The 24,821-nt window shown below is 51.9% G+C and overlaps 6 protein-coding genes across 6 annotated transcripts; 1 reads left to right on the top strand and 5 right to left on the bottom strand.

Annotated features, from left to right (window-relative positions):
- Window positions 1–332: 332 nt before the first annotated feature.
- Window positions 333–1,294, bottom strand: PV07_04635 (uncharacterized protein; the record flags this gene model as incomplete). The annotated part of the gene is made up of 2 exons (XM_016391458.1): window positions 333–1,151; window positions 1,208–1,294. 2 exons carry the CDS (start codon window positions 1,292–1,294, stop codon window positions 333–335), a joined length of 906 nt encoding a protein of 301 aa, XP_016248977.1.
- A 1,096-nt stretch (window positions 1,295–2,390) lies between these two features.
- Window positions 2,391–3,890, bottom strand: PV07_04634 (uncharacterized protein; the record flags this gene model as incomplete). The annotated part of the gene is made up of 2 exons (XM_016391457.1): window positions 2,391–2,809; window positions 2,867–3,890. The coding sequence occupies 2 exons, from the start codon at window positions 3,888–3,890 to the stop codon at window positions 2,391–2,393; spliced, it is 1,443 nt and encodes a 480-aa protein (XP_016248976.1).
- A 491-nt stretch (window positions 3,891–4,381) lies between these two features.
- PV07_04633 (uncharacterized protein) lies at window positions 4,382–10,079 on the bottom strand. Its single transcript, XM_016391456.1, has one exon. It carries the CDS (start codon window positions 9,957–9,959, stop codon window positions 5,721–5,723), a length of 4,239 nt encoding a protein of 1,412 aa, XP_016248975.1. The 5' UTR covers window positions 9,960–10,079; the 3' UTR covers window positions 4,382–5,720.
- Window positions 10,080–13,577: 3,498 nt separating this feature from the next.
- On the top strand, window positions 13,578–14,553 carry PV07_04632 (uncharacterized protein; the record flags this gene model as incomplete). Its single annotated transcript, XM_016391455.1, has 1 exon — window positions 13,578–14,553. The coding sequence occupies exon 1, from the start codon at window positions 13,609–13,611 to the stop codon at window positions 14,551–14,553; it is 945 nt and encodes a 314-aa protein (XP_016248974.1). The 5' UTR covers window positions 13,578–13,608.
- Window positions 14,554–14,563: 10 nt separating this feature from the next.
- On the bottom strand, window positions 14,564–16,203 carry PV07_04631 (26S proteasome regulatory subunit rpn-8). Its single transcript, XM_016391454.1, has 2 exons — window positions 15,858–16,203; window positions 14,564–15,808 (listed from the first exon to the last, which is right to left on the bottom strand). Exons 1-2 carry the CDS (start codon window positions 16,039–16,041, stop codon window positions 14,919–14,921), a joined length of 1,074 nt encoding a protein of 357 aa, XP_016248973.1. The 5' UTR covers window positions 16,042–16,203; the 3' UTR covers window positions 14,564–14,918.
- Window positions 16,204–18,729: 2,526 nt separating this feature from the next.
- PV07_04630 (uncharacterized protein) lies at window positions 18,730–21,761 on the bottom strand. The gene is made up of 3 exons (XM_016391453.1): window positions 20,454–21,761; window positions 20,228–20,404; window positions 18,730–20,178 (listed from the first exon to the last, which is right to left on the bottom strand). The coding sequence occupies exons 1-3, from the start codon at window positions 21,542–21,544 to the stop codon at window positions 19,077–19,079; spliced, it is 2,370 nt and encodes a 789-aa protein (XP_016248972.1). The 5' UTR covers window positions 21,545–21,761; the 3' UTR covers window positions 18,730–19,076.
- Window positions 21,762–24,821: the final 3,060 nt, after the last annotated feature.

Genomic DNA, 24,821 nt, shown 5'->3' with positions numbered 1-24,821 from the left:
TAGACGATCCTACAAAGGCCCCCACGGGGTTTGTGAGCAGGGCGGCGTAAGCGCGGCATTTAGTGATGTCAAGTTGGCTTGAGAGATTAGTATACGACCAATAGTCTTGATCATTTGTCTTCAGCCTAGAGTGCTCTTGCTATTGATGACAATATATCTAGATAAGAAAAAGAGCCACATAGGGGGGGCGTGTCAGCATCTTTTCGGCGCATTTTATCCTGGGAAACACCTCCCCAACGCCAATACGCCCTGCCAGAAGGCCAAGTTATAACAAAAGAGGCTCTCTATACATATTCTGAAATCCTCGCTTCCCCTCAGCAAAGTCGACGGGTTCATGACTCGTAAGTAGCACCCGGGGCCAGCCCATGCTTCTGATAGAGCTCCTCGGGTTTTCGGCCTAGTCGGCCAGCACTGCTCCGCAGCTTGCCCTTGCTGGCGTCAATGAGAGGGGAGATCCACTGGTCTTCGACCGTGCCGCCGACCATCTTGTCGCCTTTTCTCAGATACGTCGTGGCGCCCAGCAGCGTGGGTTGGAAGTTGACGTAGATGGCCTCCCAGTGTTTGCGGTCCACCTCGAAGATTTCGTGGTTGATGCCAATGTGATCGTTTTCCTTGACATGCTTGTTCCACCAGTCCCACCCTTCGCGGTGCAGCTTGCCGTACGCAAATTTGTGAATGTCCTCCGCGGACCGCCAATAACTGAGGTTCAGAATCTCGGTGGCGCCATTCTTGTCCTGGTTTGTCCAACTGGAACCGCCGTAGAAGCCAAGGTCGGTATTCTCGGCCTCGAGGTCCTCGATCATTTTGGTCAGGTAGTCGCCGACCGTCTTGACGTTTGGTGCAAAAATCCCGAGTGGGTGATTGACTTTCGCTCCCAACATGAAGACGGCGAGTTTCTCCTCCGACGCTTCCTCATGGAAAGTGCCATCTTCGTCCGGGATCTGCGGAGAAGTGCGATACAGGAGAGCATCGTCGAGATAGTGGTTTTTCTTCCGACCAAAGGTAATGGCCATGGTGTCTGCTAGACGGATCCCGAGTACAAGAAGGGACGGAAGCATGGCGTAGAAGCGAGGTATGACCAAGACCACCAGGGACTGAAGCAGAGCTCCAAGGAGGATCCATGTCGACACCGAAAAGTTTTCGCGAAGGGCCTGGGGGAAGGAGTCAGGGCTTCGAACCGTGCAGAAACGGTATTGAGGAGACTTACATAAACAAGTTTTGCATTCGCGCTGGCCCAATTGTTTTGTGACCTTGGCCGCTTTTCGAAGGGAGGGAGGGTGCTCTTGAAAGCCATAGCGAGGGCAACGTGCAGACGATGTTGGTTGTTACAAGAATGTTGTCAGTGGGTTCTGTGTCATGTGAATGCGAATGCTGATGTTGAATGTCAGCAAAGACAGACGAAATCAAGCCTCCTTATATTTCAGTCGCCGCTGTGATATCAGCCTCCACCAAACGCCATCATCATGCATACGACATTGCGAAAGACTCCTCGTGCTGATCGCATAATGTGCCGTGTATACGGACGGGACAAACCTTGGAACGAGAGGGCGAGCCGGGGTTTCAGTTTGAGCGGCGGAGCTGTCAGCGGCAAGGGACCGTTGATGGATGGAATGTTTCCTCTGCAGCCTGCAATCTAGGGTGTCACAACGAGACCAACAAGGTAGCTTAACCAGAATAGTCGCATAGCTTTCGCACGAATACACTGAGCTGAGCGACATAGCCTCGAGCGGGTTGTGGGGGAAATGGGCATCAACAATGCCATCTCCGCAAGCTACACACCATCCAACGGGTTGAATATAGACCGCAGCCCCTGTAGGCACGTTTAAGGCCGTAAGAGCCTAAGAGGACGCAAATGAACAGTGGTGGACACCCCCGCGCTGACATAAGGATAGCACTTCTCGTATCCCTGCGCCTGGCTACGAGCCCCGAGTAGGCATCATTCTCAGTCTCCTTGACTCCGCAGACTAGGTACCTAGCATGTCTCACTCGGCCGTACAGGGACTTTGTGTAGGATCAATCAACTCTTGCGGGACGCACCTCGCATCGTCAGGCAGCTGCTGTATGAATTTTCTTTCTGGCTGTCGCACATCTCCAAAGATGGCCAAGCCTCCTGGCCTCCCGGACCTCTCTTCCGACCGAAGCGCCCGATCCAAGCAACAACAGCTCACCTGACGCGCAATGTTCGCAAGAACAAGAAGTTCTCGTCACTCCCCAACGTTGTTCGTCTCCCATCTATGCTCCCAAGTTTCCCGTGTTTTCAGAACTGATCGTCCCCATAATGTCTATTTCTAAGAGTCTTGCTCTATCGTCTCAAACTCCGGGATTCCATGCAAGCCATGCAGAGCGCGCCAATGGCAGTGCCCGTCGCAGTCCTTAAACGCAGACCAGACTCACGATGCAGCAGATTTCGGCGTCTTAGAAGGAGACACTCCTAACCCATTCCTGTTGCGAAAGAACAGCACGCCCGCAGCTTCCCCAGTGGCGCCCTCCATGGGTTCAACCCAGCCACACCATCTCATCGACTTCCACAAGCTTTTCAAAAAACCCAGAGACCCCTCCTTGGTATCACTGCGATAGTGACGACCCATCACCTTCTTGATGGCCTCGCTGGCTTCATCAGCGTTGTAGAACGGAATGGTGCTCACATAATGGTGAAGGACGTGGGTTTCGATGATTCCGTGGAACAGTTGGCGCCCAATGAACCCAAATTCTCGATCAATGGTGGCTGCGGCTCCACGGGTATATGTCCACATCTCGGGAGTATAGTGGGGAAGAGAAGGATCCGTGTGTTGCAGGAAAGTAATCGCCACTGGTTATCTGTAAGCAAAGAGGTTTGGAAACACCGTTTTGACTGTGTACGACTCACCTAACCAATGATTGACCCACAAGTAAGGAGCAATGTACCAGACAAACAGATTGGAGAGACCATAAGTTCTGCCGACCCAGAAGAGAATGCTTCCAACTGCGAGAAGACCCAGATCGCTCAAGAAAATCAACTTGGCATCTTTGGCCTCATACAATGGGCTGGCCGGGTCAAAATGGTTGACTCCACCTCCAAACCCGTTGTGCTTGCCGACCCCGCGACCCTCACGTTGAACCGCGTGCTTGTTGTGACCGGTGACGTTGGTGATCAGGTACATTGGCCAGCCAAAAAGTTGTTGGCTGATCAAATGGTATGCAGTCGCAATTGGAGTCTCCTCAGTAAGCTCATCGAGCTGGTGGAGCAGCCATCCTCGTCGGGTGCAGTATTGCTCTTTGGTCGCCGGGACGAAGACCATGTCTCGTTCCATGTGACCGGTGGCTTTGTGATGCTTGCCATGAGAGATTTTCCAGGAGAAGTATGGCACCAGGAGTACAGTGTGGCAGATGTAGCCAACTGTGTCGTTCAAGATCTTGCTGGTCGAGAATGACTGATGCCCGCATTCGTGGGCCAGCACCCACAGACCGGTACCGAAAAGGCCCTGTACAACGGTGTATACAAACCACAAACCAGCTCTTACGGGGGTGGACGGTACATTCTCCGAGGTCAAAAAGCGGTTGAAGAGATAGAAGGTAGCGGCGAGAGAGGCGATGTCTCGAGCAACATAGTACAGACCGGTGGCGGCAGATCTTTGGAAGCAATGCTTAGGGATGGCTTTGTGGATATCGCTGATGGTGAAGTCGGGCACCTCGAAGGGGTTGCCATAGGTATCGAGCAGCTGCTTCTTTTCAAGGCTCTGTTTGGGAGGCTGAGTGGGAGCATCTTCTGAGGCAAGCGACGACAGCGAGGTGGAGGAAGGGGAGGATCTCGGACTATCGAGAGGTGAGATGTTGGCAGACGAGGTGGGTGTTGAGTCGGCGGTTGCCAGCCGACGAAGGACTGCCTCCGCGGGCAGTGCAGTGGAAGTCATGGCGGAGCTGGTAAGAGAATCTTCGTCAGAGAGGAACGGAGTGAATGCTGGACTTTAGGCTGGAGAGTCGACAGCACGCAGTTGAGAGGAAGTGCTGAGGAGAGGTCAAGGCAGAGTGAAGCAGACGGCGAAGGCTGCAGCGACTGGGCAGGGTTAAGAGGAGCTTCTGAACTGGACCGAAAAATAATATTAAGGCTCAAAGGGTCGTATTCCCTCAGGCAAAGGAGTGAACGGAGAACTGGCAGCGAATGAACAGAGGTTTCCTATCGTAGAAGTCGTGCAGGAACAGGGCAGTGGAGAGAATGTGGGCTGCGGGCAATTCATTTTTTTGGCCAGAGGGGAAAAATTCGCATGATCCGTGAATCTCAACAAAGTGCCCCCAGGGCTAGTGCGGCAGGGGCAGTCAGGGGACCAGCAGCTAGCATCGAGAGGCAGGCCATTTAGCTGCTCGGTTATGCCTGGGCGGTGAGCGAGGACTGAAGGGTCTTCGTCTGGGCCCCGAGGATCGCCCACGGTTGGAGCAACCTACTTAGCTCTGGTAGGCAGGTACCACTGAAGGGGCAACCGAGCCCGTTCTGTATCGCCAAAACTCCGCACTGCTCATCCTCTCCAAGGCAAAAAGAAAAGGGTGTATTTACTATGGTCTTGCTGCAACGTGTGTAAGTAAGCTGATAAACCAAGGCTAGGTAATTGGATTAGGCTGTAGTCACACGGATAGCCGCTCTGGCAGCTCGAGGCTGGTTGGTCTACTGCTATTCAATTTTGCACTTCCGGAGGGACTTTGTTCGGACGGCAACACACCTCGATACGGTCTGGCCAAAGTTGTCAGCAGGTTCCCCAAAGTGGGATTGACTTGGCTGGCAGATTTTGCCCGGTGAGAACTGAGCTGGAGACTGTCTGGGTATGGTGGTGGTCTCCATGATCCCACCTTGGCTTGAGATGCGCAAGTTTGCCTCCTTCGTTGACCGATTATTGGAATGAATCACTGACCCTCGGCCTTGCCCGACGCTTGGCAGCTCCAGTCTTGCTAGACTCTCAGGTGCCGTCGACCCGTCGATCGAAGGGCGCTGGCCTGTCCGGCAGGATGTTGTGCATCTGTTGAACGCATTTGACTGACCGCTGATGGTCATGCCCTTGCGCACATGCTGGATTCCATGCCGTCTATTGCTGACTGGGTAATGGCACGGTTGCCAATCGATCAAGGGCCGTTGGCATGTGCAACAGATTCTCGCCCACCGGCAGGGTCCTTTCAATTCACATGCTGAGAGAACCTGAGCCAAACGGTGCTGTGGCCGAGCTGATGCCTCGGTCGGATGGGGAAGGTTGAAGGATGACGAGACGATCCCACCTCCAGCTGAAGTCCCCGGTTGTCCACTGATCATCTTTGGTCGGCGGTCGGTGGTCAGGACCGCTGGCAGCATGGGAAGCTGGTGGTCTGTGGTATGCAGGGTGAAATCGGAGTTCCAACGAAAATGATTTTGTTGGGGAGCTGAGACTTGACGCTAACCCACCATGACTTGGGGCTGAAGGCGCAGTGGGTGGCATTGACTCCACTCATGTCGTCACTCCACCGCACCAATCTGCTTCAAGGGTGGTTGTCGGCTCGTGCCGAGCACGGACCCTTGAACTGGGCGCCGCGACTGGTCTGGCAGGCTGTAGTTAAGGATTCGTGGAATGGCTCAAAGCGAGCCCGTTCCTGGCGCTTGCTGTCACCGCACAGTAGTAGGGACAATACTCCAGGCTGAGGCTCAAAAATTATTCAATGCCGGCTCGGGGCCTAGCAATGGCGGTGAAGAGCATGCCGGGGGCTCCAGGTGAGCTTCAACCCACTCATCCACGACTCCCGCTCGCGACCAGTCTGCCAGCACCCTCGTCCGGTATCAGTCCAAACACCTCCACCGTGGTGCTCCGCAAATCTGGGGTAACGAGAATGCTCCGACCGTGAGCAGGATTCTGGACATCAGTCATGACATCAAGCCATTCGTCCTTGCCGGCGCTTCGGACCCGTCTGCGACATTTAACACTGACCGAGGGAACGAGTAAGTGTCCAAGGTGTTGTGGAAAAAGGACCGCTTGCAACCGCACGGTCTCTGAGCCCAGTTGCACATTGCCTTTGCGTCTGCCCCCAATCAACCACGAATCTGAAGGTGCAGCAATCTCGAACGTCCCTTCCACTTGCCCCTCGATTTGATCTTCGAGCTTCATGACGATTTCGGCCAGCAATGGCTGACCGATTGTGGCGGTCGGGTGAGGCGCTGTTGACCATTTGGCGTCCAAGAACGCTGAGACCAGTACAGGTCGCGGTGGAATGTCAACAAACAACCGGAGCTGACGTTGGGGGACTTTCGAAGACGAAAATTTGATGGGCGGCGTCCGAGAATGCCAGTCTCGAAGCCAATCTTCAATCTCGGCTCTTCTGTGTCGGTCAAATGCACACAAGACCGATGGCCACTCCATATCTTCCATTTTCCAAACCTCAAACTCTTGTGTTAACCCCGCAACTTCCACATCTTGCTCGGTCCATGTAGTGCGAACACGCTCCAGTAAATGTGATGTTAGAAGCCGGGCGGCAAAAGCGTGCTTGGAATTGGCAAGCTCTCTCGTGAAGTGTGTCTCAAGAATAGCCAACATGACTCCGTCGAGAGATTGGAAGTCAACAACAAGCGTTAGTCTCCTGCTGGCGTTAGCAGCATTTGCGTCCCTGGGCACAAGCCGGACAGTCCAGTTAGCAGGTTGTTTCGGGAATACCACGAATGGCTCAGCGAAGTTACCGCCCGCAATCATGTCGTAGGAATCATTCTTCTCCAGGTTGCAGCCAATGAGGCGAAGCGGTACCATGGTCGATGGGATGATGGTGAATCTGGAGTACATGTAATCTTTACGAAACACGTCTTGGACATTGACAGTGACAGGTAAGATCACCTTAACAAACGCTGTGTCATAAAAGGTGAATATTCCCTGGTCGGTCTCATAACTAGCCTCAATGCGCAATGTTATCGCCGGCTCGGAAGCAGTCTCCATGGTGTACGGGATCTCGATCTCAGTGACCGTCAGCGAGGCCAAGTTGTCCAGTACCATCACTAAAGCGTCACCTTCTCGGGCCGTCCGCATCTGATTTGACTCATGCTGGTCGCCTACCAATCTGGAGTCGTGGATGTTGAGCCTCAGCCCAGCGGTTGCGGTCCTCAAGCGAAGCTTGACCTGCTTGACATTGTTCTGGCCGGGCCTGACCTGCAGTAGCAGCCTACGGATCTGGGCCAAGTGAATCACCGGAAAAGGGTACATTTTGATTCCAAACGATCGGTAGCTGGGGTATAGAAGGAGGGGCACGACGTCTGCGCGAGGGCTAAGGGAATCGTCAGATCCGTAATCTTCGTCGTCTATCCCTGACTTGAAGTGATGCAGGAGTCTCAGGTTACCAATGCACACCTCGACTTCATCCGGTATGTACCAGCCATGCGTCGTCACGGGAGTTTCCAGGGTTATGGTCCTGTGCCTGGAATCTATAGCTACCTTTTCCGGAAGGAAGAGCAATATGGATCGCGGTTCAACCACGTCTTTTGCAACGAGCCGCAATTTGATATTATCGAGCGGAGGGGTCGAGGCACCGGGAAGGCTGCTCATCTTGATTGAGACCGTGAACCCATCCTTGCTCTCGAGTGGAGAAATGTGCCGCGATACCCCGGAGATGCGAAAAAGTAATCCCGCACGTAGTGTTGTTGTTGGAATTTTTGGTAAAACCTGGAAAAGTTGGTTCATATAATACTGATTCGCATCGGAGCGAGATCTTGAAGTCGCACATTCGGCTGCTGTTGAGTGACGTAGACAAGAAATAAGACATCGAGCGTATTCACCAGGCCGCTCAAGGCTCTTCAGGCACTCAGCATAGATTCGCAGGAGATACTCTTCCGAGGGACGGTAGGCGCCACGTGGAAGTGGACCGAGGATATTTTCCAGGTAGCATGCAGCAATGGTCCAATTACCTTGTGAATATTCCATTTCGACAAGGTCTATCAGTATTTGCTGGTATGTGGATCGATTCTTTGCAGACGATACAATCCGAAAAGCAAGGACAGACAACATGGCGTAAAGCTTTACAAAACTTGACTTCGACGTCGCTGCAGCTTTCAATGTGGTGGACCCCAAGCCCAAGAGAAGATCGATGTTGGTGGAGGGCTCATGGTGGTCTATTTTTACCGGAGGATCGTTGGCATCGCCATTGGTGGCAATGGGGTGCATTCCGTTGCCATTCGATTCTAGGGCGGACTGTTTCATGACCAGAACCAACGGTTTCACAGCCTCCAAGTTCTCGATAAAATGTCTCGCCATGAGTACGAGCTTTGATATCCACAAAGCGAGACGCCCAAATCCCATTCGAGTCGGTGGTGCTTGTCGTAGATTGGTCCCATTAGGTGTCGGGGAATGTCTCCTGCTTCGTTCCTGAGAGCGTTCGCGCGAAGATGACCGTATACCAGGGGCAAGGGATATGTGTTGGTAGTTCTCAGCGGACCCGTGAAACTGGTCCGCAACGGCTGCGTCGGAATCGGGAGACAGGTCAGCAGTGTCCAGTGACAACCCACTGTTGCTGTAATCGACATCGCCGCCCAAGGCTGGCAAAGCTTGGGCAAGAATCTGCATGACCGCTCGCCACTGCCAGGTGGAGACAATGTTGCTTGTGACTATCCTCTGAGTGCGCAGTTCATCTTCGCTCAACCCTTCGTACCCACCCCAGGCGTTGTAAAGCTCGAATCGGAGAATGCGACCGGCGAGACCGATGAACTGCATAGCTCGTTCCGTCAAATCTGCGACAACGTCGAGGTCGACACCCATCTTGCCCGATTTGGAGGACTTCCCTAGAGCTGACCGTGACTGTCTAGTCAGAATCTCCATTTCCCGGGTGAAGAGATATATGCGGAGATCCAATGCCGAGACATCATTAGAGAGGATAAGGTTGCGGTAATTCTTCCTTTCAACATCGAATGGAAAGTCATCTTGATCAGCTGCGAGAATGTGGTTCAGGTCAAGCTGCGAGTCGGCATATATGGATGGTATGCTCTGCGTTTCCGGGTCCAAGGCTGCTCTGAGGAGACCCTTGGATTCTTTAGAAAAAGTCAACAATGCTCCGCTTTCATCGTGGTCATTTTTCTGGACCTGTTCCTTGACCAGCGTGTCGAGACCTAGGGAGAGCTCGTCATATACGGCGAGCGCATCTTCCAGCAAGCCCAAGTTTTCAAAGCCTTTTGCGAGGCCTTCTTTGAGGACGAGGAATGTGCAGAAGTTCCAGCCAGGCAGACTTCTTTGGCTGTCCCTTTCACGAATGTCTAATTCGTACTGGGCAACACGAGCATCAAACGAGCGCAGTATACATGTTTTCAGACAATCCACCAAGTCCTGCCACTGCTCTTCCAACTCTGCAGATGTCAATGGCGTCGACTTATCTCCAGGTTCAAGAAGTCGAACCTGAGTAACGCGGGAGATGGATGACTTGGAACTGCTGAAATCGGCTCTCAATTTGTCGAAAATAGTGGATGGGCTCTTGCCAGACCATTTTGATTTGCTATTCACGCTGTCGGTGCTCTCCGAGGCTTCTAACGAGATGTGTTTTGAAGATTTCGGCTGGCTAGCCGCAGGAGTGTTTGGGAGAACAACATGGACAATCAGCCATTCGAAGGCATCATGATCCTCTTGGCTCTTGCTCGACGATTTACCATCATTCGAAGGCGTTTGTGTCTTGACCCACTGGCGGACATCTTTCCTGACCTTCTCTTTGTATGTTTCTTTGTCATCGCACCGTAAGAGATATAATTTGACGTACGGTGTCTCGCGCAGACCTGGTATCTGGTGCCTCCGAACGTTGGACTGCCCACCAGCGGTTTGGTCTTCGCGCGACAAAGATATGTTCAGATTCGAGATCGATCGAAGTGGCCGGTTTGGGGCTTTCCAGTGTAAGTTCCGTAGAGGGCTTCTGGCCGAGAGTCGGGGCTCGAGACGGTCAAATAGGTTATGTGGATCAATACATTGAATAATCACTTTCGAGTTCGGAGGCGATGGCGACTCTGGTGCATCCATGGTAGAGAAGAGGGGATGGACTGCGAAGGATTGGCAATGTTCGGCGGACTCATGGTGGCAGAACGTCTAGCGAGGCGATCCTGCTCTGCACTGCGTCGACGAAAGCATACTCTAGTCTACAAGAATGGATGACTTCAGATAGGTACGGAGTGCAGCAGGCAAGGCCGCGACAATTATGTCCCATATTGCGTTTCTGAGGCAAATGCGCGGCGGTAGTTGACGTAGGATTCAGCCTCGCTCCTTTCCATGGCAAGGCTGTCTTGAGACCTCCACTTTGTTGTAGGCCACACACGTTACTGTAGGCCACATTGCTCCCAGAGTCATCAAGGGCTCAACCTCTAAATCATTGTCTCTGCACAAAGCTAGATGTGAACTGTGAGTCACTGCAATAGTTTACCGCCTGCTTTGAACAGTATAAAGCCCTCCCACCCACCGTACTCCTTCAGATAGTGTCTCTCCAAGCTTATTGAAGTGTTCTTCAACGACCCATTTTGCTGTGCGTTCGATTCTTGCCTCGCCTACAACCCTAACTGTTCACTTACCCACAGTTGGCGCTTGTTCTACAACTGTCATGGCGTCCTCAGCACTTCCAGAAACTCTCCGCTCCGTCACGTCAACAAAAATCCAGGAAGTAAGAAAACAGCGTGACCAGTACGAGGCTTCCAAGAAAGACATCATCCGTGACGCCAAACCGTTGAAGGATGACCTCGAACGCACGCGCAAGCTGTTGATTGGCTCCTGTCGTCAAGCCGGCATCACTGTGGTCAATGACGACTCGTCCGATTCTGATTCCGAGACCGATCCAGCTTCCGACCTTGCGCGGACCCGTCGAAACCAACAGTTGTTCCTTCGTCAAGCGGGCAAGGATCCTGCCTTTGCTCCTGAGATCGTCCACCGCATCCATGATGAGTTAGTGGAGCACCTCAGTCTCAAAAGCGTTCAGCATGAACACGCGCAATTCTTCTCTGAGCTGGTAACCGAATGGCTCTCAAGCTCTACAGACACAAAAGCACGTCGGTCGGAAGACGATACGACGGAGGAGTCATCATTTGAGAGTGTTGGTCGAAAGGAAATGCACGAACAGAGAGTGCAGTGGGAATCGATCGTCTTCTCGAACCCCGAGACTGATGAAACAGGGATTGATCGCTACCTCAACAACTTATTCAAATCGGATAAGTCAATCTCCAAGAGTTTCAAGAGTGTTGAGACTTCGACGAAGGCCTTTTGTCACGGTCTTCACTCCACAGTGGAACTGTTCGGTGCAGACGACCTCAAAGTCACGATCACTGGCCTTCTGAGGACCGATCTCCTGTCAGATGAGAAGGCTGCTATTCTGAAGTCTTTTCAAAACAATGCAGCAGTGCTTCAGGAAGTTGCCGACGTGCTGAACATGAGATTTACCTCTCTCAAGAGCTGGAAGTGGACGACCGTCGATGGTGCAATCCCTGTCGAACAGCGTCGCCAACTGAACGGGAAATATCGAGTATTCATGGACGAGGATGTTCTCGATGCAATTCTGCTTCACGCCATTGGCATGAAGTGGGCTGTACATTTCAAGTCTGCCCTCACAGATTTCTTTCTCTCTCCTGCCTGGCGGACTGCAAGAGGGGCCATTCCCAAGAACGACCGGGATCGGCGGCGGTATTTTCTGAACGAGGAATCAGCTCCGAACCACAGCGTCGAGGCGCAGCGAAAGTTCCAGTATGGGCAAGAATATTTCATGTCCCAGCTACCAACCACAGAGTCAGAAGGTACTCGAGGGTACGACAGTGATGATGACTCGACGTCAGGGAAGAAGAGCCCCGTCGAAACGAAGCAAGGTCTCTTACACATGCTCATCACCGAGGCTCTTATTTCACAGCATGTTCGTCCAGGGGACTCGCACGCTGTAATTCGTTCAGATTTTCAATGGTTTGGGCCTTCCCTCCCTCATGGCACCATCTTTGCTGTGTTGAAATTCTTCGGAGTCGACTCGACCTGGTTAGACTTCTTCCGGAAGTTTCTGCAAGCCCCGATGCGATTCATACAGGATGGTCCAAACGGTCAATATCATGTTCGTCGACGAGGTGTCCCAATGTCGCATGCGCTCAGCGATGTCTTTGGCGAGGTCATTCTGTTCGTCATGGATTTTGCTGTCAATAACGCCACCCAAACCTATCTCTACCGCCTTCACGATGACTTCTGGTTCTGGGGAACTGAAGACCTGTGTATTCGTGGGTGGGAAGCCATGAGCAAATTCGCCTCAATCGTGGGTATCGAGTTCAACAAAGAGAAGACCGGCAGCGTCGTGTTCGAGAAAGGGACCGCTACGCAACCCGCGCGTCCTGAAATTCCCGACCCTGATCAGCTTGAGCACGAAAGGGAATCAGCCTGGAAGCCTCGCTTGCCCAAGGGCGATGTACGCTGGGGCTTCCTTCGCTTAGATCCCCACAGCGTACGATTTGTGATAGACCAGAACATGGTGGACGAACACATCAAAGAACTTCAGCTGCAATTATCCCATTGCACGTCGATCTTTTCGTACATTCAAGCCTACAACGCGTACCTAGCCCGCTTCTTCAGCAACAACTTCGGGAAGCCGTCATTTGCATTTGCTCGTGATCATCTGGAGGACATGATTGATACATTTGCCAAAATCCAGAAAGCGCTCTTCCCGGGGGGCTCGGTGACTGGCTACCTCTCCAAGCTGGCCTTGGAGAGGTTCGGTGTCAAGGACATTCCCGATGGAGTCTGGTATTGGCCTGTGCAAATGGGAGGCCTCGAGGTGCGCAACCCGCTTGTACCGCTCTACTGCATGCGAGAGGAGATGCGACAAACCCCGCAGAAGATCTTGTCGAAATGCCTCGACCTCGAGGAGAAATCGTATCTCACTGCCAAATCCCTGTTCGATTCGGAGATGAAAACTTACGGAAGAAGAAGGTCTTACCCTTCGGGGCAGCCCGCCTTTGGCGACCAATTCATGCCGAAAGACGAATACTTAAGATACCGCGAGGGGCGATCGATCAATCTTTATAATGCCTATTGCCGCCTGCTCGAGATCCCTACCGAATTTCATGTCCATGCGACTAATGAGATCACCGCATGGCTAGACAAGTTACCCTCGGTAGGCCGTGGCAAGAGATCGTCGTCTTTGGGCATTATCAAATCGTTCGGCTCGATGAATGCATATTGGAAATGGACCCTTGCGGTATACGGCTCTCAGATTGTCGATAAATATGGAAGCGTCCAGATAGTGGATGCAGCGCAGGTCCCGCTAGGGGTTGTGAGCGTGATGAAAGGCGGCAAAGTTCGATGGCAAGGCTGAGCACAACGGACTTATGTTTTGGTTACCCATGCAGTATCGAGTGTAGCGAGACCAAATTCATGACCATGGGTATCTGAATACACGGCGTCGAGGCTGGGCCGCACTTGCCTGATTTCGAGCCAGAAGCCCAGGACTGTCTTTCGGGCTCATACATGTATACAAGGAGATATAGAAACGCCGCAAGTTGACATCTAACTGGTAGGAACTCAAAAAGCCAATTCGATCTCTCCGCACCTAGATAGAACTTTATACGAGACCACAATCCTAGCGATTATGCAATTTCGATCCACTGGATGGCCGATTAATTACCTGTTGTCGTCTGCCGGTCTGGTTCGGTGCCAGCTCATGGCAGCAACGAACTCTGGAAGAGCTGGCAAAGATATTTTTTTATCACCGTCGAACCTCATCAGTGGCTTTCAGCTGCTCCGAGCTTTCAGTCGCGCAATGACTCGGAACCAGTCTCAAGCATCAGTTCTAGACTCGATCTTTGAGGCCCTGTCGTATTTCTCAGACCTTGAACCCTCTCATCAAGACAAACAACAGTCGCCTCGTCCGCAAGGCGACTCACAACTCGCTCATAAAAATGGCGTCCAACGTCTCCCACTATCGGATCAGGAGAAGGCACGTCCGGTCTTCTTAACTCTGCATATGCTGTTCCCTCATGAACTGCTCCCCGCGCTTGATCTCCTGGACCGAGGTCTGGTTACAAAGTTCTTGGTGAAGCACTCAGCCCCGGAGGTAGACGATCAAGAATGCGTGCCCCAATGGGGAAGTTCTCCAGGCGGAACTCGCTCGGTGCTCGAATGCTCTGAAGCTCAACTCCCAGCTCAACGGGATGTCAATGGCTGGGAAGTCTTTTACGTTCAATCTTCATCCGCTATGGACAAGCAGATTTCGAGACCACGCTTCCATCCTCGCGGCGGAAACACCAGCGCAACAGTCCCGTTCTACGAGGTCCGCCTTGACGGTTGGAATTGCACTTGTCCAGCATTCAGCGTGAGTGTATTTCAGAGTTTGAACCTGCAATGTGATCGGGACTCTGGAGTATTCGAAGATACCACTCATCTTGCCCGAATTAGCGGCTCGAAATCGAAGATCAAGGATAACTGGGGATTTGGTGGTACCGCCACACTGGAGGTCGCCACAGTTCCAAGCTGCAAACATCTCGTGGCCGCTTTCCTCGCAAATGCCGCCCCTAACTTATTCACAGACACCGTGAAGCAGAGCGCTGTCTCGAGGGAAGAGGCCGTTGCATGGGGAGCCGGATGGAGTGAACACGGAGGGACTTGACAACTACGCCCAGGGAGACACGATATGTCTGTTCTTCACGAGAAGTAGTATGAAGATGACACTGCACATCTTGAGAAGCGGGGCTTTATTGGAGCGTCGGGTTGTGAGCATATCTTGCGGGACGAAGAAATCAGACACTGTTGTGTTTGATGCCTCTCCCAGAGAGGCGGATCCTGATGTCGAAAACCCGCGGCTTCAGCGCCATGGTGACAGATGATCGCAGCCGCCTCAATCGCCCAAACACTGATCTCAAGTCTTCATGATAATATACATTGCTCGTGCTCGGCAGCAAAAGCATGCTCTAAAGCCGAGCATGTCGATCGAAACGCCATGCTCCATGCGAAAAGTCTCGGATATCTCGTTGTCTAGCTCTTCTTCTTGCCCTTTCCCTTTCCGCTGCCATTCTCTTCGGCGTCCTTCTTGTCTCCGTTTACCGCCCCATTAGGGCCCGACTTTTTCTCGTCCTTCTCCTTCTCACCTTCCTTCTTTTCAGCCTCATCCTTCTTTGCGTACTTTTCTTCTTGCTGCTGTCGATTCTGGTTCTTGTTGTCAATGAGGTCATGAAAGGCGGTGATTGCACGGACTAGCGAACTGAGGTAGATGGTCATCAGCTGATCATTGGTTTTGATGCTCATGGCGCGGGCTAGCTCGCTGTTCTCGATTTGGTTCTTGCCATTCGGTCGGGAGGCGGGAGGAGTGGTCAAGTTAGGGAGGAGATTAAAAATGTCTTGCAAATTGCCGAGGATGGCATGGTTGATGGGCAGTTCGCCATCAAGAACTTTTTCAAGGTAGGCGCTGATGTCCCGTAACCGTAGATGGAGACCTTGGAGAGACTGCAGCTGTTGGGTGATTCGAGAGGAGAGGGTGCCGACTGCGACATCGCGAATGTCTCTGAGCAGATGTTCCACGCCGATCTCCTCTGCCTCTTCTGCTTCAATGATGGAGGGGGTATGCACAAATGTCTTGGTCGTTGTTGTTCCATCGTCCTTGATCTCTTCAATTGCAAAATATGCGTCCGTGGGTACGCCAACTTCCTTCGGTTGAACATCGATGATGACAAGGAGCGGATTTGGTGTGTATTTCTTGAACAGTTCGTTGATCTGGAGATCAGAGGCTCGCAACTTGGGGCCGGAATGGTACCACCCGATCAATTTTTCTCGCGCGTTGACCTTTTTGAACATTTCCCGCATTGACTCGACGTAGTTATGGTCCAGAAACCAGACGGAGGGGTCTTTCTCGTCCTCCTCAAAGGGCACTGTCATCTGTCAGTGAAGATTTGTATACGAGAACACTCGCCAACGCACCAGCGAAGCTGTTTGACACTCGGACATTCTTGCCGTCGTTTTGACCAAGTAGAACACCCACTACTCGTTTTCGAGTTCCTTTGGCCGAGCGACCGTAGTGATCTGCAGCTGATAGGAGAACTAGTGGAGCAACCGAGACTTGTCTGCTCACAAGGGAGAGTGTCTCTGCGGTCGTTGCAGGCATGATGGAGAGCTGAAAGCGATAGTGATGGAGAGGGCGAAGAGAGTCTAAGGGCGGAGTTTCACTGTGTGATGCGCTTGAATTGTCGATTTTTCCTTGTAGAGCAGAATAACGGGAAGAAAGAGAGAGACAGCGACTATTAAATTCATCAAGTCGAAGGCAGACAACTGACGCGACCAACCTCGCTCGCTGACCCAGGCTTGCACTAATGTCGCTTTGCTCAGACGTAATTTATCCAACCTTGGCAAGTTTGCTGACTTGCCGATTGGTATCCACAGCCGCACCCATGCTCGACGTTGCAGCGAGCCAATCACAATCGCAACTCAGAATGAGTGAGGAGGGCATAATTGATTCTTGACGTAGCTACTGCTTGTCGATATCCAGCTTTTCCGTCGAGGCATTTTGACTGAAGCTGCACTATAGGGAACAGTAATAGCTACAGCAATCTTGTATCTTGTTCGAGAACCCCAAATGATTGTCAAATACTTCCTAGGCTACATATCCAGCCATGTCATTACTGCATGCTGGACGTCTTTGAATGCATTGCAGGGTCGGGAAGGTAACACCTATTTACCATCAAGAGACTTTTTGGTCTCCGCCCAAACGTGATTGATCAATGCCGCTTTCTTTTCGGACCTCACCGTAATGTCGCATTCAAATGGTTGTGGGATCGTCATCCAGCCGGGAACCATTGCAGTGTTTGGCTCAATCACAATCCCATCTTTGTCAATTTTCTTTGAGATGTTGAACGCCCATAAGACACGAGAAATATTCAAAAATAGTGACTTTTCTGCCACATGTACACCTGGACATACTCGCCTTCCTGCTCCATAGGAGAAGTGGTCGCGCTGGTTGGGATCTGCAATGTTTATGTAGGAGGCCGCCGGGAGATCGTATCCGAGGAAGCGCTCTGGCATAAACTCATTGGGCCTGTCCCAACGAGATGGGTCATAGTTTATTGCCCTATATGTATGTCAGGAAGAGATTAAGCTTCCAGACGCTGAAGACACTTACCACCAGTTCAACACAACCACTGTCTCTTTTGGGATAAAGTAACCGTCGTACCAGTCATCCTCCGTTGTGTAATGCTGCATGCCAAATTTGTTGGGCGGACGAGTGCGAAGCAATTCCTTGATCATAGCTCTGAGATAGGGTAGATTTGTCTCATCCTCCCACGTAGGCAGTCTATCTTCTCCCACCACTCGATCGACCTCTTCCTGAGCCTTTTTCATAATATGAGGATTCAGTGTCATTGCCAAGATCCAGGAGTTCAAGAATGCCGATGTTGTTTCAGAACCGGCTTCGACCAGACCACCAGTTTGATAGGCTGCTTGGAGTTGATCCAGCCCAAGTTTCTCCGGGTTGCTCAGATAGAAATCCTTCGCAAAGCTTGGTTTAGCTTTGCCTTCGTCAACTTCTTTCTTCAGATCTCCCCAAAGCTTGAGATAGACGACCGAATCATGGGCGAAACATTTCTCGCCAAACTTCCTCCAGTTACCAAACATCCATTGAGGAAAATATCGTAGCGAGGGCCAAGTGTCGACTAGGAAAGCACCCGGTGCAGAAAACTGCTGTAGGTTGTTGACCACGCTGTAAATCTTCTTCACCAGTGGATTGTCCCAATCCGCCATCCGATGTCCATAAGCCACAGTCAGAATCACACTTGATGAGTAGCGTCGGTTGTGATCATAGAAGTGTTGTGGGTCGTGGAGTATATCGTACATTAGTTGCTTGGATTCGAGATCTTGAATGGGCTGGTAGCTGGTGGAAACAGTTATGTTGAGGAGCTGATGGGCAATTTTTCGCACAACACGGTATTTGGGCCCGTATGGCATGAACAATTGTCGTCGACCAGCGGATGCCACATCGCTAGCAAGCGGCGCGGGTGGTCGTGAGGAGTATATGCCAGACTTCTTGTCCATCAAGTCTTTGACAGCCGTGGGAGATGACAGGTAGATATAATCAGCTCCTCCCATCTTGGTGTAAAAAATCTCACCATACTGTTTAGCCCACTTTTGTGCCTGAAATCGAAACGTTTCAGCCCTTGACATTTCAAAAAAATTCCCCAAGAAAGGCAGACCGCGAGGACCAGGGGGAAGGTGTTTCCGCCGCGAATCCTTCAGTGTGCTCGGAGTGACCCATAGGTAGAAGCCGATAATGAATAACATGGGAAAAGCGATACAGCTGGCCAGCACGGTTTTGACGAGTGAGACGTTCTCGAACCGTACTGAGCTTAGCAAATGGCTGCCGGCCATGATGGCTTGCCTCTTCTTCAAGTGTGACAAAGCCCTCTTCCAAACCCGTGTGTCAAACTGTCCAAAGATGCATTGATGCTTGCATCTTTTTCAAGTGTGACAAAGCCCTCTTCCAAACCCGCGTGTCAAGCTGTCCAAAGATGCATTGATTCCAGGACAATCGAGAAGCCAACATACTTGGAAGGAGACCTTCTTGCGAACATGAGAGTTGGAGCGTCTTCAAGGCCAAAATTGAGACCCCATGTTCACTCCTGATAGCAACCCCTCATTGGTGCGCCCATGTATAGTGCAGAGGCATTGGAATCTGAAGATGGGCCGCGTGGGACTGGTCGTATTTCCCCATGCAATGTGGAGAGCCTCCACATTCTGAGCACAAGAGTTGGTAAGGTGGAGAGCGGCACCACAATGGAGATGAAAAAGGGTCAAGGTTATTGGGGACAGCATAAAAGTTGGGGAAACGGAGGCAACATGTATACAAATGCGATCCAGCGGGAAGATCATGTGCCCTGGCGGAAGAATCTGCAGCACGCGGAATTGGGGGATAGATTGTGCATCGTATTCAGAGAACTCCCGACATCATGCTTGAAAAGGACGGCGATGGAGCTGCACTCATCACCATATTTGAAAGAGGGCTCCAGTTCCTACAATGAACAGAATTGGACATGACGAAAGATAGGCAAAAACTATGCTAGGGTACATGAGTGTGCATTACCAGAATCCTCCCATTATTTACTTCACCGCTGCTGCTGCGTGCAAATGCCGTTCGACCTGGATCTTAGCCACTTAATGAAGGCGACGGTGGGAATATCGCTTGCGGTACTTGTTGATGTCAATCTTCGCATCGGGGCGGAAGATCTCAATGTCCAACTCATCCGAGTATCCACGGGCCTTCAGACCGGATTGGCCAGTCAACTTGGCGCCTTGAGGGTTGGAATCCTGGTAGGCAGCCAGGGCAGAGCACTCATCTTCGAATGCCTGGTCAACATATTGTTTGGCTGGAATGTCATCAGGTCGTTCAAGGAATTGAAGAGCAAGACCGCCATCAACGTGCCAGGAAATGTGGCAGTGCATGAGCCACGCGCCGGGGTTGTCGGTCTCAAAACCAATGACGGTGTAACCAGCAGGGAAACCAGGACCCGGAGAGCCCTGCAGCATGACTGTGTCACGACGCATTGGGTTGTCAAAGTTGAGAGAGCTCACGAGGTCGGAGGTGAAAGTGCCAGTACCAGTGCCGAGAATGGAGACATCGTGACCGTGGACGTGCATGGGATGAGACGCAAAGAACTGGTTCTGGATGACAAAGTAGACCCATTGGTTAGCCTGGCTGAGAACAACAGGATTGCTGATCAGGCTGTTGTTTGAACCCTGAGCCAAAGTCTGGAGAGTAGGTTGGCTGTAGTTAACGTTGATGACCGCATTGTTGATGTACCATTGGAAGACAGTTCCGTCATCATTGGTTGCAACTGAGGTCACGGAGCCAGCAGGGATGGTGGATGCGGAGCCCTGGAATGCGGTTACAGTGCCAGCAGGCTTCTCAAGGTAAGGTACCAGGGAAGCAAGAGGCTCATCTTGGCAGATGTTGGCAGTGACATTGGTGATGGAGGTCGAGATGACTGGGGTGACTGGAGTAGCATTTTCGTAGTTGATGATTGCATTAGCAGTTCCCAGGCCAGAGTTGGCACCACCTGAGGGGCATCCGGTTTGAATGACTGCACGAACATAGTAGCTGCTGGGTGCTTGGTCCATCTGGACAATCACATCGAATCGCTGGCCAGTCGCAATGTTGAGGGTTGTGGTAGTGTAGGGCACGATGGGTACAAAATCAGCAGCAATGACAGTCATTGTGTGATTGTCGAAACCAACGATGTAGCTGTTTTGGGCGGAGCTGTGAAATGTTTTAGTCGAAATTCCTGTGCTAGCGAGAGAATACAAACCTGTTGATAATACGGAACAAGTGCTTCTTGCAAGGCTTGACACCCCACGAGAAAGGAGTTCCACCAGGAGCAGTCCCATCAGGATTCTTGTTCATGCCGTTGAAGAGGGTGTTGAAGGAGCCACCCGGTCCGACGTGCGCAATACGAGATGCCATGGCAGCTGCGGTGATGGGGAAACTGCGAACAATCAGTGGCTGAGCTCGCTGAACAATAGCAAATAACTCACGTGTCATCAATCATAACTGTACCCATGTCGTAGTCGTAGTCGGATGTTGCAGGGCCGTGGATGACGATGGGACCACGGATACCGTCGCCGTATTGAGCGAAGGTATGGCTGTGGTACCAAGAAGTGCCGTAGGAGCTTGCAAGCCATGTGTATGTGCGGCTGCCACCGTTTCCAGCAATACCACATTCGGTAACACCAGGAACACCGTCTTGATCGTTGGTGTTGAGCTGACGGATACCATGCCAGTGAATCGACGTGCTGTTGTCTTGCAGTTGGTTGATCACGGTGACCTCGACCATATCACCCCAGTTGGCCTCAATCACGGGGCCAGGTACTTGGCCGTTAATCGCAAGAGCGAGCTTAGGACCCGTGCCGTCAAACACCAATGTGGTGTTGGTGATTGTCAACGTGTATTTACGAGTGACGCCGGTCTGGTAGTCACTGTAGTAATCGCTGTTAATATCCTTGTTGTCGCACCAGACAGAGCGATCAGAGGCCGAGTTGCAGTAGTCATCCGTAGCGTTTTTAACTGGGGTATAAGTCGGACAGGCGCCAGAGCTTGCCGTAGTGGTAGGGGTGGAAGACGAGGTCGGGACATAACCACCGCTGGTAGTCGGCGAGGTATAGCTGTAGCTGTAGCTGCTGCTCGGGCCCGATCCAGAGCCTCCGGAGCCAGAACTGCTTGGTCCTGAACCAGAACCACCGCTTCCAGTGGACGAAGGACCTGAGCCCTCTGTGGTGGATGGCGTGGAACCATGGCCACCATGACCACCATTTCCCCATCCATTGTCAGGACGGCCACCGGTAGCGGTCGCGGTGTTCCAGTCGCTTCCGATACCATATTTCGACTTCTGCGCATCCCAGAGTGAGGCCCAGGCATCCTCGGCACCGTTGTCTCCATGGCCAGGGTGCCAGCCATTACCCGCTCCCACATCCGTGGGACCCGAAGCGTCGCATGTGAGGACCTGCGTTACCGGGCAGATTGTGTGAGTTCGCGTAGAGGTGGCCGTGACGGTGACATCGGACTCCCAGGTGGAAGCACTTGCGAGACCAGCCGCAGCAGCGGTGAAGAAAAGAGGAAAAGAACGCATAATTGAACGAACGGACGCAGGCAGATTTGCCCGCACAAAGGAGTGACTTGAAGGAATATGATGCGTGCGAGATAGAAGGAGAAGAAGAGAAACAAACTGAGGCGCGGGTAGGGGTTGTATATCACTCTACCTCTGGCCCCGTTTGGGTCTTTTTCACCTTCCCATCGAAGATTGGCCAACCTGATCGGCCTGCCGCGAAGCCATGGGTTGTGGGCTCCCGCCGCCAGGATGATTGCCTCCTATGCCATCGGGCATCGTGAGCTGGGGCAGAATTGTCTCAGTTTAGTATAGTGGGGAGCCAGCTGGATGTCTGTTGGCGCAAAGAGCGGTCGCAAGCGATGAGGATCTTCTGGTCACCTTGCAACCATGGGGCTTGGAGCGAGATGCCAATCTTTGAATACGGGCTTAAGTATCAGCCACATCACGCCAAACGGCTAGGGGATCGCGAGCGTTGCAAGCGTTTCTACGCCGTTGAAGACAATAAGGCGACGCTTGTGCAAACCGGCGGATGGTGGTTGTCGAGAAAAGCATGGTGTCAGGGGTAGCTTAGCGACCGAAACGGCAAGGCGCCATTGTGGGTGGATTGCGCGAAGCTCCAGAATTCGCCAGTGTTTGCGCCGGTGGAAATTGCAAGCTGTGTTTAATTTTTGAGCTTTGGGCCGGGGTGCGACGCCCACCAATTGCTTGAGGGCGCCATTTCTCGGGGGTGGAGCTATAGGAGTTTGAAGAAACGAAAGACCTGGATGCGAAACAGGGGAGGTCGAGGCGACGCTGAGGTCAGGATTCAGGAGGATCGAGCAGGAGAAATTGAGAGCGAGGCCTCTTCTTGGAGCCCGAGGGAATGGGTGGTCGGATATGTGGCCTGAATGTCGAGCAACCGTTTTTACGAGGCCGAGAAAGGCGCAGTAACACGTGCTACAACGTCGAAGTGATGCATGCCATGTAGATCCTCACCGTCTCGGCTGCCGTTGTGGTGCGTAGCTTTTCGGTCCCAGTACGAGCAACGCTGGTGTCAAACTCTTCGACCACGAGGACAACCGTTCCAACACCTCGGGCTACATTTACAATGTTGGGGGTTTGTTGCACGAGAAAGCTTCCTCCAACCTTCTTTTCTGCTCTCAAGCTGTATATTGGCCATGTTAGGAATTGGGTTGAAAGCTGGACCACTCAATATGGATGTTATTGATTGACAAGGCGGATTACTCTGTTAGGCTCCTCCATTCATCCCTTTGTCACGACAAAATAATTCATTCCTTTTGTTCTCCCTACAAAATTCGTTTCAGGCCAGAACGCTGACTGCTAACGCGGAGGTAATGAGATATTATTATTATTGGGGCCGATACCCCTACATTCGCTTGTGTTGAATTCATCCTTCCCTCCCACCAATTTATTGTATGAAATAGGATGCCAAAACATCGACCATGCTTCATTTCTGGAAGAAAGAGTTTGCCCCCTCGTTTGCCTGTATTTCGTGACGGTTGATAGCATGAGCTGAACTTCAATACCGAGTACATACAGAGATGCACATATGAACGCCCTTTGTATTCTGTGCTGGTACTTGTAGCTGTTATAACGCCAGGAAACAAGATGCGCCTTCATTTGCTTGATGTATTTTGGCTTTCGACAAATTGCAGCCTTTCAGCCCCAAGCTCCGAGCCATCAGCATCTCGTGAGTACCCAATTTACGCCCCAGGCACTGAGCTGCCGCCCCTGGCGTCTCATTCTTTCGAGTTACCTAAGAATAACAAAAATAACCCCACCAGCGGTCCACCTCACAATGCCCATTCTTCTCCGCTTTCGACGGCTGGTTAAATTAGAGGTGAAGCTCGAGGCAATCAATGAGAAGGAGAGGCATGCCATGCACAACAATGTTCCCAGGCAGCAACCTCGAAAGGCAGTGGGTAGCCACAGCACAATTGATCCTGACAAGTGGTATCATTCAAACGAAGCCTGTTGGGAGCCCAGCCATCCCGACATCAGTTTGTCTTTGCGTAAGTCTGCGCAATAGGGCCGTTTGCTGTGATCGTTAAGTTTTGGGGGAGCGACGCCTAGCCGAACCGCGATCAAAGGACTTTGTCGCCTTCCCCACCGCCAATCTCCCATCTCCATCGCTCGTTCTCCTTCTCGAACCCGCCCTCGACGCGGTTCTGTCTCGTCCCCGCATAGCTCGGGAGTAACGCAGCGAGAGAAATCGAAGCATCGTGGTTAGTGGGCGGGCACTCCCAAGCTGAGGTTTTCCGTTGTTTTTAGCCTCGATCTCTCAATCCGTACGGAGTGGTTTTCCGACAAGCTGGGGTCAGTAAGGGTGTGTGTGAGCGCTCGCGGGCAAATATTTACGAATCGCCAGATACACGCCCTTGACCGAGAACGATATTGACGGACTACCCCCATGGTGTCTTTATGTCTGCAAATATGGCATTTCTGAACGTCCGTCATTCTCACTCTGTACACTGGAAATTATGGTCAACGACGAAGGAATGTGCGTGACGCAAAATATTCAAATATGATGAACTCTCTGCGCGATGCAGACAAGTTTTCGTCATGCATGGCACTACTTTTGGCAGAGCTACGCTTGTGCGCTGTCTGCGTGCTTCTTGCGAGACTTGGTGAAATCTACTTCATTGAATCCTCACGAACCACGCTTCTCTTTCAGGACCGCCTGTCCTCGGCGAAACAAGGGTATCTTGGAGGAAAACTGAAGCGTCAAAAAGATCGTGCAGCCAAAAACCCTCGACAGATGATTTTTCGTTTCTCGAGACTCATCCATTTCAATGACTGGGGAGCACATCGGCCCGGAATGTTTCTGAATCACGTCTGACCCTGCCCTCGTTGCTGTGCTCAATCATAAATTTCAAAAACTTGGTTATTGCACAAAGGACCCTCTGGTGTCTCTCTGTCCTCCTATGTCAAGACGAGGGTAGTGGGAACAGAAAGGCTGAGTGCTCACACTGCGCACGTAGGTACTCTTTAACATTTATCTCATGGTGGGGGAGACGCAGCGACGAGGAGAAACGCAGCCAAGGACATCTCGTTACACTACCGCAGTTTGCGGTCTTCATTCCCTTTGAAATTGTTCGCTCGCTGACTCGATCCTTCGCCATTGTCTTTCAAGAACGTTATTTCAAAACGGAAGTTTTAGCTTCTAGGGCTCACGTCCCACCACCACAGACTCTGTTTGCTCTCCTTCATCGATTTCGGTACCTTGATCTCGAGTTCTGATATGCACCGGATTGTACGGATCAAAGAGCCCGGCGTATTTACCCCCTGATGTGTGGCG

Source organism: Cladophialophora immunda (assembly GCF_000835495.1).
Source record: "Cladophialophora immunda strain CBS 83496 unplaced genomic scaffold supercont1.3, whole genome shotgun sequence".
NCBI lineage: Eukaryota > Fungi > Ascomycota > Eurotiomycetes > Chaetothyriales > Herpotrichiellaceae > Cladophialophora > Cladophialophora immunda.
Note: the sequence above shows the minus strand (reverse complement) of the source record. Positions and strands in the feature narration are given on the sequence as shown.

Coding starts and splice junctions, on each gene's coding strand:
- PV07_04633 (XM_016391456.1), bottom strand. CDS start 9,959: ATGGATGCACCAGAGTCGCCATCGCCTCCGAACTCGAAAGTGATTATT.
- PV07_04631 (XM_016391454.1), bottom strand. CDS start 16,041: ATGCCTGCAACGACCGCAGAGACACTCTCCCTTGTGAGCAGACAAGTC. Junction 15,809..15,857: donor AGTGTCAAACAGCTTCGCTG/GTGCGTTGGCGA, acceptor GACAGATGACAG/TGCCCTTTGAGGAGGACGAG.
- PV07_04630 (XM_016391453.1), bottom strand. CDS start 21,544: ATGCGTTCTTTTCCTCTTTTCTTCACCGCTGCTGCGGCTGGTCTCGCA. Junction 20,405..20,453: donor ACAGTTATGATTGATGACAC/GTGAGTTATTTG, acceptor GATTGTTCGCAG/TTTCCCCATCACCGCAGCTG. Junction 20,179..20,227: donor TTGTTCCGTATTATCAACAG/GTTTGTATTCTC, acceptor AACATTTCACAG/CTCCGCCCAAAACAGCTACA.